The 20841-nt window shown below is 37.2% G+C and overlaps 1 protein-coding gene across 2 annotated transcripts in view; it reads right to left on the bottom strand.

Moving 5' to 3' along the window:
• Window positions 1-20841, bottom strand: part of ARHGEF10 (Rho guanine nucleotide exchange factor 10) — a 107152-nt gene that overhangs the window by 68480 nt on the left and 17831 nt on the right. Inside the window, exons 3-11 of one of the 2 annotated variants that reach the window (XM_034436756.3) lie at window positions 20269-20412; window positions 17513-17812; window positions 16474-16540; window positions 12552-12631; window positions 10784-10840; window positions 6609-6772; window positions 4141-4257; window positions 2881-2995; window positions 447-553 (exon numbers count right to left, since the gene is read on the bottom strand). In XM_034436756.3, coding sequence (XP_034292647.2) covers window positions 447-553; window positions 2881-2995; window positions 4141-4257; window positions 6609-6772; window positions 10784-10840; window positions 12552-12631; window positions 16474-16540; window positions 17513-17812; window positions 20269-20412 — 1151 coding nt within the window. The remainder of the gene's footprint in view (window positions 1-446; window positions 554-2880; window positions 2996-4140; window positions 4258-6608; window positions 6773-10783; window positions 10841-12551; window positions 12632-16473; window positions 16541-17512; window positions 17813-20268; window positions 20413-20841) is intronic. The other variant, XM_087882444.1, reaches the window with a different exon arrangement.

Genomic DNA, 20841 nt, shown 5'->3' with positions numbered 1-20841 from the left:
TAGCATTTCTTTCTTACCTAGATATTTCTTATCTAGGAAAGGAATAAAAGACACACACAAGTGATTAACTATGCCATCTGGTGGCAAGCAGCAGCATGTTCAGAATTAAATGTTTTTCATCCCCATAATGTATTGACTTGTCTGTTACTAATTGCAAGATTTGAAGAAAATCTCCATCAGGAAAGAACATGTCAAAATATAAGTCACAGAAGTTCATGCAATTAAGTTGTATTTTAGTTTCTCTTCGAAGACTCTACTTAAGGGATTTATCATATGTCAGGATTTGTCTCAACAATCAAGACAATTAATTTCATTTGAATTTCAATTTTGTGAGAGACAAATGTACATAAATTAGACATAAGATGTAGCAAAGTGAAGTTACTGTTAGAAATTAAGGTATGTACAAAAAGACGAGATTAGATTTCAATAGTATCCAACACACAAACCTGTTGTTGGGATAATCCATCTGGCATTGGAGTCATGATTGCTTCTGTGTGCATGCAATCTACATCAATAAATAGCTCCTCTTCCTCCAGACAGGTAGCTCTGTGTTCTACAAATAAATCATATTAGAATTTCATATAAAAAGATAATCAGTCTTAAAAGTATGTATTGCTCAGTTAAGATTAGCATTTGTTCCACCACTATTGAATAAAAATGTTGAATTCATTGTTTTAAGAAAAACTCAATATACATTTACCAATAATTTTTATATAGCAATATTTTTTTGAATAATTAATTCTCTAAAGTAGGAAACCTTTATACTCTGTCCATGAATCTACAATGCACAGAATGCTGTCATGCATCAGTGCAGCTCTATGCAGGCAGGAGCTTTGTAAACCATATATTTGTTCTTCACCAATCATTGGTAAATATACTGGTCAAAAAAATAAAGGGAACACAAGCAGAAGACATCCGAGATCTGAATGAATGAAATAGCCTTATTAAATACTTTGTTCTTTACATACAGTAATTTATACACTGCTCAAACAACTAAAGGGAACACAAAACTACTGTATGTAACGAACAAAGTATTTAATAAGGCTATTTCATTCATTCAGATCTCGGATGTCTTCTGTTTGTGTTCCCTTCATTTTTTTGAGCAGTGTATATGAATGAGAAAGGAGGTTGATTGTACATTTGCTGGTTTAGGGATAGCGATGACAACATAAAAAGTGTTAAATACAGAATTGAAGGTTGCTCTGAATGTGATTAACAGTAGTATAAGGTGGAAGTAGAGAATATGGAAGAATATGGAATATTCAGCAAGTGTTTTAACATTAAGGATGAGTTAGATGGATCTATGATATATGTTCAATGTATTTGGAGTTTCCATGTGTGGTGGTTTTTTTTTTATGTAGATATTCAGATTGTTAACTGAGATTCATGGCAATGAAGTAGCGGTTTGACAGGAAAATGGAGCAAAGAACTGCCAGTTATAAAATAAAGGACAAAAACTTAAGAGGAAAGAATAGGATTTGTGTCTCTTAAAATGTTTATTAAAGATGCAGAAATGGAAACATGTTTTTAGACTTGCAAATGCTACTATAAATGTAACAGTTAGTAGCATGCAGTTCATTGTGAGGAATGTTTCACAAAAGAAGCAAAAATAAGCTCATTTAAAATCTCCTTCTGTTCATTGTGTAATATGGAAGGTAGCCTTGGATATATCAAGAAAAAGGTAAAAATAAGTTAAGTGCGGAGGGAACAGGATATTTAAAGACCATGTATCAAGAATATACTACTTTTCTTCTATCCAATCATATCTGATTCTCAGAGAGGGCTTGGAGTAGTCTCTGAAGTTTTCTTGGCAAGGTTTTCAAAAGTGACTTGTCTCCCAGGTTCTAACCTGGTGCCTTAACAACTATACCAAACTGGTTCTTTTCAAGAAAATACAGATGCTAAATAAATGTAGACACAACACAAAAAATGAACGATCAGTATGAAAAAAAAGTACACCAAGCTAGTTTGGTCACAGATGGGGACCAAAACAAGTATGTGAAGAGAAAAGGGAAATTCAAAAAAAGTTGTAGTTGAATATCTGTCATTGATGAGATCCTGAAAGAGAGAAACTTTTGAAAGTTTTCTTTAAAAGAAATTTTGTTAAAAAAGCAGTGAGGGAAGTGGCAACAAACATGGTAAGAACAAGCAAGGAAGAACAGTTTGTAAGGACAGAAAATTTGGGGAGATGGAGTACATGGTGTTTCTATAAACGATAATACCATAGGTTTTTTTCCCTGTGCCATACCTTTCATTTCTTTGCCTTACTATCTTTTGATACTCTGTATAATATTGCTTGCCATGTGTGGCAAACTGGTGTGCATGTTGTGTATGTGTGTGTGTGTGAAGTCCAAAGATTTTTCCTCTAAAACATCCATTAATGAAAATTAAGTAGTCAATTGTATGTATAACTTTTAGAGTATTTGATTTGATTTGAGAAACTGCCTCAACTGAATCGCAGAGTTGACCTATCATTTTCACATCTTCAGTCAAAAACCATAGCACGTTCATCCAGAGCAATATAATTTTAACAGCAGAAGTAACAAAAATAACATTATAATCCCAGTCAAGATCATCAATGCCTTTTCCGTTTCTGAGAGTGAAACTTCAATTTCAGTTCATTTCAATTATTCAGCTAATAAACTCAATTTAATTGCACACACACACTTTTTAAATCTTAAGATCAATTCTATTTTTTTCCAAGAATAAGTTCAGTTAATATTTCCTTACCTGAAAATCTACCTATGAGCTAAGACCATTTTCTGAAGCAATGTGGTTTGAAAGATACCATAAATAGTTAAAACATTTCAATGCTATTTTGCTTTAAATGGTTAATTAATACATCGGTCTAAAAAGACGTAGCGGATGATCAGTGCATACCTTGACTAATAAAGGACTTAGTTCTGATGAATGACCGGCCTTTCTTCACAGCCGCTTTAGTTTTTTCAAGCCCGTCTTTGGTGCCCTCCCTTGCTGCTCTCATGAGCTTCTGCATCTGCAAGACAGGGACAAACAGATCCTGCAAGTTCAGTGAGTAATCAGAGTGGAATTCAAAGTGTTACAAATGTTATAGCAGACACCACATGATAAGCACTGCTTGTAAAAAGAACAATGTCAGGTTGTGGAGACCAAAGGCAACAACCTATCCTAATGATTAATGCCTGGTCATTAATATGCCAGCTTTTTTTTAGGGCATATCTTCCATATTTATACATACAGGAGGCAATGAAAACATACACACAGTGTTTTCTAGTATTTAAGCTCCGTAACAGAATTTAAATAAGCTATTCCACCTTGCAATTTTTATACCAGCCTCTTCCATTTCTCTCTAGACCTATTTTAACATCAAGATACCAAATCTCCAAGTTAAGTTTAATATGCACAAAAAAGAGATCAGAACGTTAGACTACAATGTTCTTGAAACTACCAAAACTTTTAATGCTTATTTTTATGGAACTTATAACTCACTTGAAGTAGGATGAGCATAACAAATTAACATTTATAGAAACCATCCTACTCCTTCTTTGATTGTACGAATCTTCCAGAAACTGGGGAAGGGGCCAACCAGTATGAGAATTTTCTTGCTCACCATGCATGTCCAAATTTGGAGAGAAAGAAGGACAGTGCTCTCAATTTTCACTTGCATTTGCAGTTTCACTCTCTCTGCTCCTTCATGGAAAGGGTTTTCCCCTCTGATTCCATAACAAGATAAAGTAATATGCTGGTATCCCCAATTAGACGTTAACTATTTAATGCTAAAGGATACTTATACTGAAAAAGAAAAACGACAACCACGTTTATTTAAACTCAAACTCCCCCAAAAGCTAAAATCTACATGATCTTCCAGAGAGATATCCACTGAAGAACGACTCGTCTAGGTGAATTAAACTGCAACAGCATAGCCAAAAAATCCAGTAAGAAAATTAACTGTATTTTTCATTCTCTAAATATAAAAACAGCAGTCCAAAAAGTTGGCATAAAACCCCTGGTAAAGTTATTTTAAGGTGAAAGCAATGTAAACAAGCACAGGGTGAACACATGCTATTTTTTCCATCAGCTTCGTTTACTAAAACACACATTCATTATGTCTGTGGAACAATCGTTTTAACATTTATCTGGTTAGAAAATCAACAATGTTACCTTCAGCTCATGTTTTTGCTTTAGTTGCTGAATCTCTACTCCTCCGACTGTGTTGGTCATCAGATCTTTCATCTTTTTCTCATAGTGCTCCTTTAAACGGGTTAAGTCATGAGAGAACTGCAGCACACAAAAAGATACAATCTTAAAATTTAAAGTGATTGGGCTGTATGTGCACAAACTGCTGGGGGACAGATGAGGAGAAAAAAAAAAGAATGGCAATGTAAAAAAAGGATGTATTTTGCTCCTTGGTAGTCCTTGACTTATGACCACAACTGAGCCCCAAATTTCTATCACTAAGTGAGTTTTGCCCCATTTTACATTTCTTGCCACAGTTGATAAGTGAATCACTGCAGTAGTTATGTTAGAAACATGGTCATTAAGTGAATCTGGCTTCCTCATTGACTCTGCTTGTCAGAAGGTCACAAAAGGTGATCACATGACGGCAGGACACTGCAACCGTCATAAATACGAGTGGCCAAGTGTCCAAATTTTGATCATGTGACCATGGGGATGCTGTAAGAAACAGCAGTTGGATGTAATAGGATTGGGATATTTAAGAAACGTATGCGGTATATGGTAGAGACCCAATTTGGTCTAGTGGTTAAAGCGGCAGGCTAGAAACTGGGTGACCGAGAGTTCAAGTCCCACCTTAGCCATGACAGCCACCTGGGTGACCTTGGATCAGTCACTCTCTCTCTCTCAGACCAACCCATTTCATGGGTTGTTGTGGGGAAAACAGGATGAGGAAGAAATTATTAATAGTCTGTATTAGCTGCCTAGAGTTATTTATAATAAAGGTGGGATGCCAATAAATAAAAATAAAGTCTTTACTTATGGCCTTAGACCAATTATTAAAGGGACATTACAGCAATGCATATATTATCTCTGTTACTTCAACCTTCTCCAATCTGGACTAATTTGGGGTATACGGCTAAGAAAACTTTCAGCTTAACTAAAAAGCCAGCTTTGTAATATGATACACAGCCAACATTAATTATACAGTTAGTAGGTATAGAGATCTCTGTTAGCCTTTTGCCATGAAAGATGGGGGGTATGCTATAGAAAAGGAAATTGTGGGTAAGAACCACTTTAGACACGGCTTTCAGTAAAGCGCGCTGGAGAATCACTGAAACTAAAATACACCTTGCTTGACCCTTTTTTTCATAAAGTTCCAAGAGACAGGTAGATTTGGCTGTCTCATCTGATTTTTATCCTGGGATCCTCCTAAAGTATTTTAATTAGGAATTTAATTAGGAATTATCACCAGAGGGGGTGTGTGTGTGTGTGTGTGTGTGTGTGTGTGTGTGTGTGTGCGTGCATGCGTGTATGTGTGTAGAGCATATTGAGTCAGCCTTGACTCCTGGACACTGCTTAGAGAAGTCCCTGTAATTTTCTTAGCAAGCTTTTTAGAAGTGGTTTGCCCTTGCCTTTTCCTGGGGCTGAAAGTGACTGGCCAGTTACCCATGGGACTTCATGAGCACGATAGGATTAGAACTCATATCGCAACTTGTATAGTTTATTTTCTGTTTTTTAACTTTAAGGAATTAATTTAGGATTCTCGAAGCCATAGAATTAGAGAACTGAAATAATTTTTGTGTGTGATATAATTACACATTCTTCTCATTAGAGTTTTATTCAGTTTATTAGCGTTTCCAGAAGGAGTCACATACTGTCCTTACATGTCTTGAACACTGCAATCAATTTGTGGTCAATCTGGTTTTATAGACACTATATTTTCAATTCTTTCAGGCCAGATCTGAAGTGTGCTGAATTTTGAAAACATAAAATGAAGTCCACTTGTACTATAGGGTTGTGAAGCTAGAACATTACTTGCATCTGAGGGTTCAGCTAGTTGTTACAGAGAGTTATAAAGGAATGAATTAAACACTATATTAAATATTAGGAATCATAATAAGATAACAGTGTCAAGCTCAGCCCAAGAATGACATAGAACAATCCAGCCAAAATTCAGTTATTTCTTCACACCAATAGAATCTTACCAGACTAAATCTTTACTAACCTATGAACACCGAGAGGTTCTAGGGAGTAACTATCCTCAATCTGTTCCTCTGTCTCCTATCCACCTCTGGGCTGTGTTGACTGTTGACATTCACACTCCCCTTGGAATGTGCTCCCTCCTTGCTGAGAAATAGCCACTTCACTAATCTATCTCACCACCTCTCCCTTTGTAGGTACCATTCATCATACCGAATAACTTCTACTATACACTGTATATAAACTACATCATGGGATATCAGGAAATAAGAGCATCTGTATTAGGGTAGAATCTAATACTTCCATTTTATGCAGTGCCATGGGATATTCTACTACTTCTTTCACAACTGCTTAACATTTTATGTACTTGTTATAGCTTGGAATTATGTAATGCAACTGGATGATATAAACATTGACCTACTACAACTTTAGGAAGCACAAATATGCTAGAAAAAGCCATGAGAATTACATACTTGTCTTCTGTGGTTGCCACGCAGAAAAGAACTGGGTATTCCATTTTTACCCTCTGAGTCGCTCTGTTCTTCATAGCTTTCAAACTCACTGGAACTCCACCCATATTCTAGAGAGCTATTTCCACCTTCATCTCCATTCTCAACATCATCATAAATCATCTCCTCTACATCCATTAAAAATATAAATATAATTAAGTTCTATTCATGGAAAAATTCTGTCTCAAATATCTATGACTGTAAATTAAAATATTTCTTTGCTATTTTCAGTCCAAGGAATGAAAAATAATGAGAGATTTATAAGGAAAGGTCTACTATCAATGCACCAATTTTAAAATTTGAACTTCAGGCTTAGGATTTCTTACAAAATATAATCTCTAGGAAATGCAGCTTAAATTTAAAAAGTCATAATTTTATTTTTTAAAAAATCTGGTCATAAACTAAAATATATTTTATTGTGTGTATGTTTAAGAATGACTATTTCCTTCCTTTACTTCATCTCTTACAAACTCCATTTTAATTTATCTATCCATTTACTTTCACAATTCAAAGGTTATTAATGATTTATATTATTGAAACAAAAAAAAAACATTCGCAATTTTAAAAAAAATAAAATCTGTTTGTATTTTTAATTTTGGGCCAAATTTATATATATTTTAATTGTTTTTTAATATTTGTATTTCATGTTTTTTAATTCTGGCTGTACACCGCCCTGAGTCCTCAGGGAGAAGGGCGGTATATAAATTTAAAATAAAACAAATAAATAAATAAATAAAAATATTATAAAATCATAAAACTCAAAAACATAGGCACTGCTCCACCAGGACAATTTTTCTGAAAACAAAAATTGTAAAAGACAACCTAAATTCAAGTGGAAAGTTATTCTGAAATACAGATGCTAACCATAGAATAGCACACCCTCTATGCCTCCATGAAAACTCCATGCCAGTTTGGTGTAATAGTTAAGACATCAGAAACTGGGAGACCATGAGTTCAAAGCTAGCTGAGTGACTTTGGGCCAGTTACTTTTTCTCAGCCCTAGGAAGGAGGCAATGGCAAACTACTTTTGAAAAAACTTGCCAACTGCAGGGATGTATCCAGGCCACCTCTGAGAATTGGATATGATTGAATGGAATAAAAGGGGAAAAACATGCTTCCATACTATGTAACTCATGGAAAGTGAGATTATCAGATGTTTCTCCCTGGGAAAATAAATGTCCCTGGTCAAGTTTAATTGGACAAGATGGCCCTAAGGATAGTCTGGAGCCAAGTCATACTAGCACTTGGAACTGCACTTGGAAAGCTAACTGGAAACTAGTTCAGTTCTCCTGTGCCTGCCCTGAGTTAGAGCCCCCTGGGCTGCTGCAGAAAGGCAGGCATGCTGCACTGGTGTCTGGGCCAGCCCAGTCCTCTATTTCCTGGGTCTGTCTTGAGATAGTGGGCCACTACACCTGCAGGAAGGTAGGCACACCAGCAGGGGGAGCCCTGGTATAGAGGCCTCAGCAGAGTCTCTGATTCTCTCTGATGCATCTGTCCTCATCTGCTGCTCCTTCCTCTCTCCCTCCTCAGCTCACTCATCAGCTAGCACTTGGCTTACCTCCCTGCTTGCATGTGCATGCACAATCCCTGCCCATGGTGGGCAAACACTCCAGTGGATCAACCCAATGTTGGAGTTTAGAGGGTTTTTGTTTGGTTCGTGTGATTTTTAAAAAAATCATGATCTCCCAGGGAACCCTTAGCGACCTCTCATGGAACTCTAGGTTTCTGCAGAATCTCGGTTAAGAACCATCCAGAGTCATCCTAGGGTCAAAGGGGTTGGGTGAATTAAGTTAAGTAATGCTATAAAAAAACTACCTGGCAAAATAGAAACAGCTGATTTCAGTCAAACTGTGTATTTATATAATATTTATATTGTGTATTTTCCCCCGGTTAGTATGCACTAGTGGCATACAATATTACCATATATAGAATTTCAGAAAAAATATATCTACGCTTAAATGTAAAATCAAGAAATCTTTCTCTTGGCAATGATTTTTATCATGGGTGGCCCAAAGTATGAATAGGCTATGAATAATCTAAACGTTCTAAAATAACTATGGCAGGGAGCAACAATATGAAATATAACTGAGATCAAGGCATTCTACATAGAGATGAAGGACCAGAAGAAAGATCTGGACAACATATTACGTCAACACATCAGATAAGTAGTATTCCCAGAAAAAAAATTATGGGTAACAGCAGACATAAACTGTATATAAGTCAATATACAAAAGCACAAAACAACAGGTTTGAGATAACATTTACTTTTGGCAAATCCTTCACTTGTTTAGAAAAATATTACCCCATCTGTCCTAGTGCAAGAAGGGAGGGGAGATGACATAAAATGAGCAATGAAAAGAGAAGAAAATTTTCTTATAATATTTTGTTATACTGGTACATATTCAATCTGATTTATGATAATGATAAAGAGAGGGGAAGAATCCTTTAGAGTGAGGAGTTTGCATATCAGATTGTCTACTGTAGTGTCACAACAACATCACTTATCACAGACATAAACATTCAGTGGTCTTCTAGTTGTCGTGGTGGCTCAGTTGCTGGGAATTGTATTTGCACAACTTCCCTCAATCTTGAAAAAAATATGATACTCGATTTGAAGGAAAAGGTGCAGGATGGAACAACATCAAGTAAAAAGGAAAACTGTGTCTCTAATTAATTACCAAAAAATTCAGATATAAACAAATCCAATCTGGGTGATGTACAACATCAACATCAAAGACACCACTTCATAAAAATAATTAAATCCAGAATAGTATTAAAAAACAAAGCCAACGCCCTAAATAAAGCCGAACATAGGTGTCTACAGTCAATCAGCTGAGACCAAAAGGATGGTGAAATGAAATGGCTTTTACTGGTTTATGGAATTGAACTAGAAGCAGAAGCTTCAACAGACCCGCCCTCGGTGACCAGGCAAGATTTGGCTAGGATGGCCAGATTCAATTTTGGCACGGCATTGCCTGACTGGTGCTGTGTCCTGGTGCTGTATCCTGGTGCTGTGTGATTTAGGGTTTTCAGTGTTATGACCATCCCTTCCAACTGAGTAATGATTATGTCAGGATTACTCCTTTTGTTAGATATCATTTCTAGGGAAGTCCATAGAGAGAGAGAGAGAATGTTCTAGGGAACATTTGAACATTCCATATTTCTTCTGGACCACAAACTATTGCCTGGAAACTACCAACTACAGCAACAACTTCTGGAATGGATGAGTCTATGTGTAAGTTGGGAAGAAAAACAGAACATTCCAGTGTTCTTCAGAACACAAATGCAGCCCAAAGTCACTGTTATGGGATGGGCAGACATATAAATTATTTAAGCCAACCAACCAACCAATAAATAAATAAAAGCATTCCAACCTTAACACAATAGGTTTTGTGCATTCCTAATTACTGTATTTTCGGACTATAAGACACACTCCCCCCCCCCCCAAAAAAGTGGGTGGAAATGTCTGTGCGTCTTATAGAGCGAATATGGGCCTGTTTTTGTCCTCACTAGCGTCCAAAAGCACTCTGCAGGCCACAAACGGGCTCATTTTTGGCCTGCAGAGTGCATCTGGAAGCCGGGGAGGGCAAAAACGGGATACACGGAGACCAAATACTATTTTTTTTCTTGTTTTCCTTCACTAAAACTAGGTGTGTCTTACAGTCCGGTGCATCTAATCGTCCAAAAAATATGGTACTTCCCTGATCTAAATCAACCTCAAACTAAATTTTTCATTTCGGTAAGGTTTGATTGTCCTGCCTATAAGCACATAATTGAAAAACAGGTACACAATCCAGAATCATTGATGAGTCTTCAAAAACCTCCACAATTATTGAATTATTAAATGCCTGGAGAGTAACCATCTTTATTAATTTTAATTATATGGAAATGAGATACATTTTCATTTCCATATAATTTTTATTAGGCCACAGTCATCATTTTAGGTGCATAATCCCTAACGTGCCATTCTAAAGCAAAACAAAGACTTCTGCCTGGATCCCCATTCTATATGACAACAGCCTAAAATATAAGAAATATTGTAGGACAGCTAAGGAAAATTAAACATTTCTTCCACTTGGAACATTTATCGGTATTTTCTCCTCTAATACTGTTAATTAAAATTGAATTCAAACTTATACCTGGTTCAGAGTCTGAATTTTCTCTTGGTACATCATCATATATTACTTCATCAGGATCTAAAACCAAAGGGGGAGAAACCCTCAATGCATTGTTATTGGAGAGATTTCTTTTAAAAAAATAGTAAAAATGTGCAACACAAACATCTATAGAGTACACTAAAATAATGATAAACACACACACACATTGTTGTCTAATCAGAAGCATATTATTCATTTGATATTGCTTCACAATTTCAAGTGAGTTAACAAGATGCAAATAAAAATGTTCAAAACCAGCCTCTTGATTTCCTCCTGCAAATAAATAAATTTATTTACAAATAAATCTGCAGACCTGTTTAATTCTTAAAAGTTCATTTATGTAAATGCATTCATTAGAACACATGTTGATGGTTATGTATCTAAATAAGCATTTTAGATACATAAGATATATAAGCTTCTAATGAATGTGTTTGCATAATTGAAATTTGTAAGTAAACAACTGAATAGGCATTTTAGATATGAAAATGAATCTTCTATGTTGTGATTCCTCACATGATACAATTGCTCATGTGACAATTTACATTTTCAGCACTGATTCCTTAATATCTAGCCTAAGTATAACTACTATAGGCAACAATTCCTTTTTATTTTACATCTTTCTCAGGAGCATTGTTCAAACTAGCACATGGGCTCAGTTCTTGTCTGTTTCTAGTACACTTTCAGATGTCTATGAATTCATATCTGTTCTTTCTCATTTCTGTCACAGTATAAAGTTTTTTTTAAAAAAATGAATAAATATTTACAAAAAGCAGGTGAGATTTTGAACCAAGAAGTGAATACAATCAAAACAAGAAGAGAAATTAATATCCAATGCATATATTATTTAGAAAGTCAATTCAAATTAATTTCCAAAGTTTAAATTCCTTGGATTTCCTTACAATGAAGAGGTTTTCTTCCAGATTCACTGGAGAAAGGAAACATACATCAAATGCAACATTTTGTTTTTCAAGTTTTGTTTATGCCTTTGAACTTGTACAAAATACAGTATATGCTTTCAATTTATGTGTTTCATCTAACTCACATATGTAAATAATTTCTTTGTCAAGCAACTAACAAAACATTTTTAAGAGTACTAAGATATGATTGGACATAATACAATATTTATTTTTGTGGACTATTGTAACATTTCTGCAAATAGAGAAACAATCTCTGAATTAGGGGCGCGCAAAACATAATCTTTCAAACTGTTACAAGCTTGAAATGATACGAAATTTCCCATCCCAGCAGCAAACAGACTATTCAAACATTTTAGAAGCCTTTCAATCTTAGAACAGGATGGTTCGGAGATTAAAAGAGTGCCAAGTTGCTTGAAATATTCAAACTGACACGTTTTGCAGACAATTTTGCATTGCCTACTTGGAATTTATAAATATCATCTGAATAATGAAGAGTCCAAGCATCCAGAAGATGTTGGTCCAGAGTGTAATTTATTATTATTTATTATTTATTTATTTTATTTATTGAATTTATATCCCGCCCTTCTCCCCGAAGGGACTCAGGGCGGTGAACAGCTGAAAATTAAAATGACATACAATATAAAAGTTAAGATAACTAAAAATAAATTTAATTAATTAGCCTCCCAATTTAAAACCCCAAGCTATACAATTAAAAAACTAACCCATAAAACCTATTCAGGCCAGGCCAATTAATCTGATAAATTCAGCAATCTGAGCCATTGACCCAAGACTGTTAAATTCCTGCAGAGGAACTGTTGGTCATCCATACTCACTCTCCATCCACTCTGTATTTGCAGGATCAGCCACCCATTTGGCCAAGGCATTCTCATCTGTGCTTCCCTGATTATCTTCACTATAAAGTAAGCACACACAGAGAAAATAAAGATGATTTTCATGTACTCAATTGCCTTGAAGCACAATGTTGTTTGCATCTTGACTTGGAAACTCCATTAAATTTAATGAGAGTAGGAGAATATGCAATTCCATTAATTACCACAATATTAATTACTGAATTTAAAGAGATCTTCCATGAACTGTTGTCCTCAACAATATATTGTTACTTAAAAATATGCTTCAGAAAAAAAAATCTAAATTGCTTCTGAAAGAAGTGGCAATGAAGCCTGAGAATCCATTGGGCTTAAAATAGTGCAGGAAAAAAGTGAACACATAAAAGAATCATCTTTGGTGGGGCATAAGTAGTGTTGAATGCAATCTTTTCAGACAAAACCTCTGACCCACATCTCCCAAGTTACCTAAAGTAATGCTAAACACAGCTTCATTCCTCCCATTCAGAAAACAGTGGTACATTTGCATTAGCACTCCCTCCTAGCCCCTCATTAGTCTGCCTCTCTTAGGCATCTCTATAGTCCTACAGAGTGAGAGTCTTTGTAACTCTTGCCTCTGTCTAGAGGTCATCCAGATTTTTGCAGAACAAATAAGGTGTGCTTGTTTTCCCTCTCCTCATTCATCCAGGAGGAGGGAAGAAGAGAGTGAGAAAATGAAGAAAGCAGCTAGCAGCAATGCCTAAAGTCTTTTCCTTCCCCTCTTTTCTGCTGAGATCCTTCATTTAGGGTGTCCACCAATAGGAATATCAAATATCAACAACCTCATATATGCAGATGATATCATGCTAATGGCAGAAAATGAAGAGGAACTAAAGAGCCTCTTGATGCGGGTAAAGGAGGAGAGTGCAAAAGTTGGCTTGAAACTCAACATTAAGAAAACTAAGATCATAGCATCCGTCCCTCTCAATTCCTGGCAAATAGATGGGGAAGAAATGAAGGTAGTGACAGATTTTATTTTCCTGTGTTCCAAGATCACCACACATGGGGACTATAGCCAAGTAATTAAAAGATGCTATGGCAAATCAAGACAGCATACTAAAAAGCAGAGACATCACCCTGCCAACAAAAGTGCGTAAAGTCAAGGCTATGGTTTTCCCAGTTGCAATGTATGGTTGTGAAAGTTGGACCATAAGAAAGGCTGAGCGCCAAAGAATTGAGGCCTTTGAACTATGGTAATGGAGAAGACTCCTGCAAGTCCCTTGGACTGCAAGGCGATCAAACCAGTTAGTCCTAGAGGAGGTCAACCCTGACTGCTCTTTAGAGGGCCAGGTCCTGAAGATAAAGATGAAACTCAAACTCAAATACTTTGGCTACCTAATGAAAAGGAAGGACTTATGGAGAAGAGCTTAATGCTGGGAACGATTGAGGGCAAAAGAAGAAGGAGATGACAGAGAACGAGGTGGCTAGATGGGAGTCACTGAAGCAGTTGGTGTGAGCTTAAATGGACTCCGGGGGATGGTAGGAGACAAGAAGGCCTGGAGGAACATTGTCCATGGGGTCGCGATGGGTTGGACACAACTTCGCGACCAACAACCAATAGGAAGGGCAACAAGATGCAGAGGAATCTATACGCCACCATCTCAGGGTTTTGTATTTCAGGTATGCTGAAGTACAGGGCAATGACTGGGCGAAAAGGGGAGTCCAGCAAGCCTTAAAGTGCCTTCCCTATATTTATACTACTATTCTTTCCGAAATGATTATTCATCTAAAATATAAAGAATGTTGTCAATTCATCTTAAGGCTTTGCCTGTACAAAATAGAATAGAATATTCTTTATTGGCCAAGTGTGACTGGGCACACAAGGAATTTGTCTCCGGTGCAAAAGTTCTCAGGGTACATGCAAACACCGAAGTGATAAATCATAAATCACGAGATACAGGTAGTCCTCAATTTAACAACTGAGCCCAAAATTTCTGTTGCTAAGTGAAACATTTGTTAAGTGAGTTTTGCCCCATTTTACAACCTTCATTGCTACACTTAAATGAATAATTGCAGTTGTTAAGTTAGGAACACGGTTAAGTAACTCTGATGCCCCTGCTGACTTTGATTGTCAGAAGGTGACAAAAGGTGATCGCATGATCCCGGAACATTGCAATCATCATAAACATAAATCAGTTTTCAAGTATCTGAATTTTGATTACGTGACCACCGGGATGCTGCAACCGTTATTAGTGTGAAAAACGGTCATAAGTCACTTTTTTCAGTGCCATTTTAACTTTGAACAGTCACTAAATGTACACGATACAAGCAACAGACAGGTGATAGTCATAAGATACCAATATGAGTAGGTAATGAGCTATGCATGCTTCATATTTCATCTCCAAATGAGAAAGAAATATGCAGCTCCTGTGAAGTTTTATAGATCAATTCCATGCTTGCAGAGCTGGGCACTCTGAAGCACCTCTTGGAGACCAAATCCAAAGCACACTAGAGCCCTGATAAAAAGCAACCTGTTTAATAATGGTCAGGGCTACATTTCTGCTTTATCTTTACAATCCACTAGCAGGTGTGAAAAATCACACTCTGGTTGCCTTGACTGCCCAGAAGCTATTGAACAAGCAAACCCCTTAACTGTTTCCTCTCTCTGATACAGTCTGGTAGGGTGGCTGCTTTTAACATGATCTCCTTCACATAAAAACAAGTGCCAAAGATGAACTAATATGCCACTCTGCATCACAGCTGTTTTATTTCCAGTGTCATTGGGAAGAGACAGGGTAGGAACAAACAAAATCTCTAGGCGTTACAGGAGGACTTTCTCCTAGAAACGTTTGGGGAAAAAATGGCCTTGCTTTCATGGACTCGAGAGACTTGGTGGCTTTTGTTCAAATAAGGCCATGTGTATTATTGCCAGTATATTCCCACTGGCTCTAAATTTAGGAAATTGATTTGGTCCATGTTGCCTCACAAATGTTTCATTTTCATTCCCCACCCACCCAAAGCCCCGATTTGAAAAACACTATTTGCAGCTCTAAACAGGTAATGTCCACCTGAACTGCTTACAAAAGACACTATAAAGGGAAGGTTTTGGGAAATGACTCAGAAATGAGTCACAGTAATAATTAAGTTTTAGGTACAGGGACAGGTAGTCAGGCTGAAGTAGGAAGAAACAAACAGAGATTGAAGAGAAATCTACAGGAACTAAAAGGAAAAAAAGGTTTTAAAAATCTATATAAAGCAAGAAAGTTCATTTAGTGCAGCATCTTGCTTTGTTCAATAGATGGTCAGATAGATGGTTTTGGAAAAATGGCAGGCATTGCTACAGCTTGACTACCCTCAAAGAAGTAATAAGGCATTTGTAGCGCTAGATGTACCAGCCTATATCCAATAATAACATAATCAGACATCAGCCGTCTTCTGGAACAGATTTTGGACAAGCTTGTTGTGGAGCATTTATTTCATAGATGTCATTCCACCAACAAACAAGCATTATTAACCATAGTCTGTATTGTCCCAAAGGTGCTTTTTTCAAGAGACAACTGGACTCTCTTATTTTTCTTTGAAGACGTTTTGCTTCTCATCCAAGAAGCTTCTTCATCAGAGTTCTTGGATGAGAAGCAAAAAGTCTTCAAAGAAAAACAAGGAAGTCCAGATGCCTCTTGAAAAAAGCACCATTGGGACAACCATGATCTGGATGATTGAGAATCTCCATAGATATGATCTGTATTGTTAAAGAAGTTGAATATGACTATGAAAAGACGGACTTGTGGAAGGATCTTATCACTTTTTCCTGAACATGTACTAATCCTGCTGTCCTCAGTTTAAAACACTACTTTTCTACTGAACTCCAGATGTACTGATACTTCAGTTATGTTATACTTTCACAATAAATGTCATTAAATATTTGACTTACCTGTTTGGAGGTTCTTCTGAACTCTGAGAATTTGAATGACCATCTTCGGCTACTATATGAACACTTGCTAAAGAAATGATACAGTCTCTCAGTGACGGTGACGTTAAGGGAAAGCATTTTAAATTAACATTTATTATAGTGATTTGTCAAATAAGATTTCCTGCTCTTAAATATTGTTCAGTGGGCTTCTAAAGGCCTCCATTAATAATGCATTTTATGAGCTCCTCTGAATATGGGATTATAAATATTTAAGTAAGCAAAAAGGGCATGCTATATCCTTCCATGCATATATGTAAAACCCCTTTCATTTTATAACCTATGGATAGAATATAATTCTTTATTGGCCAAGTGTGATTAGACACACAAAGAATTTGTGTCCGGTGCATAAACTCTCAGCGTACATACAAACAAAGTGATAGATTCATAGATCATAGTTACAACCATTAGTCATAATATACAAGTGATAAATCATAGATAACCAACAGGAGAAGATAGTAGGAAAGATGAGAAGGATAATATCAATACATTGGGTAAATATCTTTTATAGTTTAGAAATAGAGACATTTCAAAGAACTGAGAAATACAGATAAGAGTTTCTATAATCCAATGTAGAATAAACAGATTTCTGCTTCTGCAAGAAGACTATTTCTGCTTTCCAAATATCCCTTTGCATACTCTCCAAGTTTTACCCAAAGCCCGACGAACCAGGCAGAGACAATTTGAGGGGAAGAGAAGAGGGGAGGGTCCTATTAAGAATTTATTTCGTTTATTAAAAACACAATCCTAATAAAATTGACACTTTCTAGCATAAAAAATAAGTTGTCAACACCACAAAACTATCATTAACAGACTACATAAATCTTATTGATATTAACAAAGATATTTAAGCTATGTGGCGGGGTGCAAAACTCAATGTCCAACAGCAATGTGCATAGCTTTGGATTACAAAGAGGGTTCAAAATATCCAAGAAATTAGAGGACATTGACAGGAAAATAATTCTATTTTTAAAAAATATAATTATGCATAGCTCTACACTACCTTCTTCATCCACAGAAGGGTTGCGGATTATAATAGGACTGGAATACGCCGGCAATATCAATGGCAAATTGGATGGCACGGCATAGCCACAAGGCACTGGAACCGAATAGCCACTTGAGAGGGTGGGACTTATAGTTCCATCTTGTGTGGTTGGCTCTGGTGACAGCAACAGCTCCTTTTCCTGCATTGGCGAAATGGTTATGACAGAGTATGGGTTTACCCTTGGTAGGATGCCCTCTGCATTGGCTTTGGAGCTCTGCATTTTCTCTGTTTCTTCTAGGTTTTCTAGATTTTCATTACCTTGAATACAAAAGATACATATTGCTGTCAAAGCAACTCTTCTCATAACGAGAAAAAAAAAACCAAACTTCCTCCCTCTGCAAAATGGCTTCTCCTCCCCTTCAAAACCAAGCTACTTTCTATGTACTGCACTTCAGATCTGAAGGCAAAATGATGCTACATGGAGTATTTATATAGTGCTGGGCTTCGACTCCTTAAAGCAGGGGTGTCAAACACAAGGCCTGCGAACCAGATCCGGCCCACAGGGTGCTTAGATCTGGCCTGCGGGGCCGCCCTGGAAACAGCGAAGGACCGGCCCACAGTGCCTCTGCCAGCACACAGCCCCCCCCCAAAAAAACTCCATTTTTGCTGGCAGAGGGCCGCAGGAGGCTGTTGCGGCCAAAAACAGAGCTCAGGAGCCCGTTTTCGCTGGCAGAGCGCTTGGGCCACCAGACACCTCCGCTATGAGTGACATCATGCTGGCCATGCCCACCCCGGCCCCCAAGGTCAAACACAACTCTGATGTGGCCCTCAATGAAATTGAGTTTGGCATCCCTGCCTTAAAGCAACTGTCTTTCCCAGAACAATGCAGCTGACTTCTTGGAGAAGGAAAGCCTTGCAATGGCCAACAAGAGCTCTTTTTTCCCCCTTTGTTTTCTCCTCCTGGGATTTTAAGGCAATCTAGAGACCATTGAACCACACCTGGTTTCCAATTATAAAAGAAAAATGCTGAGGGCAGGGGTATGTTTTGAAGGAAGATTTGTTTCAGGTGGAAGAACAGAAAGGAAGAATTTGCAGCTCAACAGGTAGGTGATGGGGTTGGACTTCAGCAAACCAACAGGAGGCAAGCTGAACGGGGAAGCAGAGCTCAGGAGGTTCACCACTCCAACAGAAATGGTGAGAAACTGCAGCCAGTCAACAGGTGGTAAAACACTTTCTCTTTCCACCTCAGCACAGACTGAGTATCTGCAAAGCAGCAGAAAGACATTTTGGTTTCCTCCTGTACCATTACAAAAAAAACAAAAACCCACTTCCCAAGAGGGCTTTGGGGCCTGAAAAGAGAGGTGGAGACTGGCTACAAATATTTCTATAGGTGTTACAGCAGAGGCCCAATAATAGTGAGACAGAATGCTGTGTTATTTTAAATTAGCTTGCATACAAATAGAATCCACAGCTTGAGTGTTTAATCTGTTAGGCAAACTATTCGGCCTTGAGATTTAGAACAGAGTGGAGGTGTTGAGTGCTTCAGATTGGAAGGGTGTTTCAGAGTGTACAAGGGCACTTATCTGCAATTCCTTAAACCTAATGTTTTTTTTTCCCTGGGATTGGTAACTGTTGAAGTATAAGGGGGGTAGGTGGGTTTGTCTTTTGAGAAATAGTGCAAATCACCAACAAACAGACCATTTTTGTCTTTCCTGTGTTTTAAAGGAAAGCCTTTAAAAAGCTTTTGTTATAAATTTAACAAACTTGCTTATTTTCCTAACTTCTACCTTCACATATTATACTATATACTAACATATTGTATTATACTAAGTATAGGGTAATATAGCATAGGCATAGTAATAACACTATGTCTATACCTATGTATATATTTAAATCAGTGTTGAAATCTAGCAGGTTCTGACAAGTTCTGAAGAACTGGTAGCGGAAATTTTGAGTAGTTCAGAGAACTGGCAAATGCCACCTCTGGCTGGCCCCAGAGTGGGGTGGGAATGGAGATTTTGCAATATCCTTCCCCCAGGAGTGGGGAGGGAATGGGGATTTTGCAGTATCCTTCCCCTGCCATGCCCACCAAGCCACACCCACCAAGCCACGCCCACAGAACCGGTAGTAAAAAATTTGGATTTCAACACTGATTTAAATGCAAAATAGTCGTATAACAATTCCGTTCTCCTTTGTTGCCTGACCTTATACCAAGGTTTTCAGCCACCTTCAGGTTGGTAGGCTTCAATTGCTGTCAGCTGCTGTTCTAATCTGGAGAGCCCAAGTCTTGTAAACTTCTCTCCACTGAGAACCAGGTTGACATAGATAGAAAAACTTTATCAACTCAAGCAGTGACTTGTCCTGAATTACTCAACTCTCACCATTCAATATAGGAGCATTAGAAAATCTGACAATTTTATACAGTAGTCATGTTGGCCTGCTCTTGCAAATTCTTATGACAGGCAAGGTAGAGAATTCCAGAAAGCTGCATCTCTTGCCATTGGAGTAATCTCTGAATCTATACATTGAGAGTGTCATCTCATAGTGGCTTAATTGCATGGGCCCCTAAGAGTAACTTGCATACAGCTTTTCCTGGGACAAATCTCATTTAGGTTTTCATGCAATTAACAGTTGTAATTTTTGAGAGCCCAAATTGGTTCAATCCATGATTCCCAGGAGTGACGATTTGCAAGGACTATAGAGTTACTCTCAAAGGCAATTCATATTTGCAAAAAGTAACATTCCCATTATTTATTTTGCCTGGAATCATGTACCTATACAATTTGCCTCTTCTTGAATTGGCAAAATAGTTTGTCTGTCCGCTTCTGGTATTTCATCTCCGCTATCAAAGTCAAACTGTTCTCCTTCTTCGTCCTCTTCTTCATTAGCAGCAGTGATTGGTATGTCATTTCCTAAAACTAAAAAGTGGACATCGTGAAAAGACAAACCAAACCCTTGACAAACGATGGGTATGAAATGAGTTACAATCACACTTTTAACACTTAGCATTATGACTTAGGACATTAGGACATATCAATCTTACATTCATCCTATGAATATCTATTTTCAAAATTATAACATATATTGATTACTGCAGAACTAGTGTTGGAAGTATATAGGAAGCAGATGGTACAAAATCAGAGATACATGAGAAGAAATGCCACTACTTAGTTGACAGCTGTTATTGCTCAAAAGTAATGTATGCAATATATTATTTTGATATACATGCAATCAATTTATCCATCATTCTTAGAAGCAAATTAAAAATATGGAACTTCCAAATAATCAATGCTGATACAGAAGAATGCAGACAATCTGCTCTTAGTGATCAGCATCCTTACACATCC

The sequence above is a fragment of the Pantherophis guttatus genome, chromosome 1 (assembly GCF_059756535.1).
Source record: "Pantherophis guttatus breed Tessera chromosome 1, ASM5975653v1, whole genome shotgun sequence".
Classification (NCBI taxonomy): domain Eukaryota; kingdom Metazoa; phylum Chordata; class Lepidosauria; order Squamata; family Colubridae; genus Pantherophis; species Pantherophis guttatus.
Note: the sequence above shows the minus strand (reverse complement) of the source record. Positions and strands in the feature narration are given on the sequence as shown.